This window comes from Pyrus communis, chromosome 10 (assembly GCF_963583255.1).
Source record: "Pyrus communis chromosome 10, drPyrComm1.1, whole genome shotgun sequence".
Lineage (NCBI taxonomy): Eukaryota > Viridiplantae > Streptophyta > Magnoliopsida > Rosales > Rosaceae > Pyrus > Pyrus communis.
Window position 1 is genome coordinate 9,805,813 of NC_084812.1, and position 2,798 is coordinate 9,808,610.

At 35.0% G+C, this 2,798-nt stretch overlaps 1 protein-coding gene across 1 annotated transcript; it reads left to right on the plus strand.

Annotated features, from left to right (window-relative positions):
• Nucleotides 1–789: 789 nt before the first annotated feature.
• On the plus strand, nt 790–2,467 carry LOC137746480 (methyl jasmonate esterase 1-like). Its single transcript, XM_068486502.1, has 3 exons — nt 790–1,284; nt 1,930–2,058; nt 2,141–2,467. The coding sequence occupies exons 1-3, from the start codon at nt 796–798 to the stop codon at nt 2,411–2,413; spliced, it is 891 nt and encodes a 296-aa protein (XP_068342603.1). The 5' UTR covers nt 790–795; the 3' UTR covers nt 2,414–2,467.
• The last annotated feature ends 331 nt before the right edge of the window (nt 2,468–2,798 follow it).

The following is a 2,798-nucleotide window of genomic DNA, read 5'->3' on the forward strand; positions in this document are numbered from 1 at the left end:
TAACTTATTGCCTGCATGTGTCAAAATAGAGTCCATAAATCCAAAGAAATCTACGTCCTTTCGTTGAATTTCAGCTACCGTCCAATACCAAAATTAGCCAAACCTCTGGTCCAACACCAGGACGAATCAGAGGACCAGTCTGTGCATTTTACAAGGGTAAGTGGGTGAAAGGGAATAGTACGTAGGTATGATGTTATTTCTGAGAAGCAGAATCTATCACAAATAAGTATTACTATGCATGAGAATGAGATTCAAGAGTCAGAACATATGCCTTAATTTTCGAAATAATTGTTTAAATCGACGACAAATGAAAATTTTTCTTTTCATTTTACATATGTTACATGACGGAGGTAACATATCCTCTAAAGTCATTCTGTTGCCAACTATGGTCATTCTATTGCTTCACATTATGTTTGGTTTCATTCTTGTCCTGCTATTGTTCTGCAAACTTTATTATTTATCTCCTCTTGTATCGGTTGTCCTCGGCGCTTTGTTGATAAATCAATTTCTTGTTTAAAATATATATATATATATATATATATATATATATATATATATATATATATCCTCTCAAGTCCATGCATTACTAAAAAAGAAGACGAAATTAACCAGTTAGGTTCTTTACCAAGTAACGTACCTACGAGTTAGGAATACTTTTCTAGCCAATTAAAGTTGGGATTTATACTTTTGAACTTCGCTGACTTTTGGCTTTTAAGCAAATTTTAGTTCTAAGATCGATTTCTATATATATATATAAGCAAGACGAGAGATGCAAACCAAAGGAAATAGAGGTAAATGATACAGAAAATGGGAAACATGGTAGAAAAGCATTTTGCGTTTTTTCTTTTATTTATTTGCTTAGCAAAACATAGTACATCATCCGCCCAACCCAAACCCAACTTCAACGAGAAACCCCAAATTCCATCTGGGACTAAACATTTTGTGTTGATACATGGAGCTTGTCATGGAGCATGGAGTTGGTATAAGGTGGCGACTCTCCTGAAGGACTCAGGTCACAATGTCACAGCTCTAGACTTGGGAGCATCCGGGATCAACCCGATCCAGGTACAGCAACTCCCTTCGTTATCGGAATATGTCGAGCCTCTGACGGAGCTCATGGTGTCACTACCACCAAAGGAGAAGGTAATCCTTGTAGCTCACAGCTTGGGTGGAGCCGTAATATCTATTTTCATGGAGAGGTTTCCTCAGAAAATTGCTGCTGCGGTATATGTGACGGCTTTCATGTCTGGTCCAACTCTTAATTACTCAACTATATTTGCAGAGGTAATGAATTTCGCACACATGGATTCAGTTGCGCTATATGTCCTTAATAGTGCTTTATTACTATGAGTTGTAATTGACCATATGCCGTACCTTATTCATCGTATCTTGTGAATAAAAAATGTGATGAATAGGCATGGGATAACTATATCCCTCTCTATTGGAAGTTCCACAAATAAACTTATTTAGAAGACACCTTGTGTGCATTTTGTAACTTTTTTCAATGACTCAAGTCGTCTATATTGTCGTTCATCATGCATACATCATACTTGCAAAAAAAATACACAATAAAAAACCATTAAGGCATCAGTCAAATTACATATAGTGAAGCAAGTAGACAAATACGATTCTTAATAAAACAATGAAATGGCTACCATTTAGTTCAAAGTCCGTATATATAGTTTTAGATTTGGATGATGTAGAATGATCTTTGACGGAAGACCTTAAAAATAAACAACTAGATCGTTGAAATATATTGGAAATTGGACCCTACAAGAGATTATTTAGATAAACTTATTTGGGTGTGTCTCAGTAAAATGAAACTATGTGTGTGTCTCTGATCTCTTGTAAATTGTTGTCCAAATCCTACTGAATGAGATATAAAAGGGTAATTAACTAACAAATAATTTTCTTCAAAAAAATGTATAGGTCACCAAAAGATTTGATTTTATGGACTCTCAGTTCAGATATGATAACGGGACCAACAACCCTGCAACCTCCTTTCTCTTTGGGCCTAAGGCCTTGGCGACAGAACTTTACCAGCTCTCACCACCACAGGTAAGTCTTAAAGTGTGTCTATTGCAATAGATAGGAAACCTATTCTGCTCTCTTATTGGTTGGTGATTTATATAATGTGCAGGATTTAACCCTAGGGTTATCATTGGTGAGATTTACTCCTCTATACAATTACGATGTAATAAGGCTCACGAAAGAGAAATATGGATCAGTTCCTAGAGTGTTCATCGTGTCCGACCAAGACCATGCGATAGTGTTGGATGTGCAAAACTACATGATAAAAAACAATCCGCCAAATGAAGTGAAAGTGATAAACGGTTCTGATCACGTGGTCATGCTCTCTAAATCTGTGGAGTTGTTCTCCTGTCTCCAAAATATTGCTGAGAAATATTCATAAACACAGACATGCATGGTTAAGTCAGACATTCAAGCTTGCGCCACATGCACCATAATACTATATATAATATATGTATGAATAATTAAATTAATAAATTAAAGAAAGTTGCCATTTTCAACCCGGCCTAACCAAAAAGAAAAAAAAAAAATAAATTACACAAAATTACTTTAATTATAGAACGAACCACAATATTATACCTCGTATTTTAAACATCATTGGAATGTCATGCCTCATTTTATGAATTCGTTACATTGTTAGACTTCCGTTAAAAAACCCGTCAATATGTCTGTTAACTGCTGACGTGTCAAGATCCACTCCCTCCAATTAAATTGAGAAATTAATTAAATAGTAATAAATTAAGGTTTTTTTTTAATAAATTAAAGTT

Excerpts from the sequence above, each read along its gene's own strand:
- LOC137746480 (XM_068486502.1), top strand. The coding sequence starts at position 796 with ATGATACAGAAAATGGGAAACATGGTAGAAAAGCATTTTGCGTTTTTT. Across the intron at positions 1,285-1,929 it reads ACTCAACTATATTTGCAGAG|GTCACCAAAAGATTTGATTT; the intron begins GTAATGAATTTC and ends AAAAATGTATAG. Across the intron at positions 2,059-2,140 it reads ACCAGCTCTCACCACCACAG|GATTTAACCCTAGGGTTATC; the intron begins GTAAGTCTTAAA and ends TATAATGTGCAG.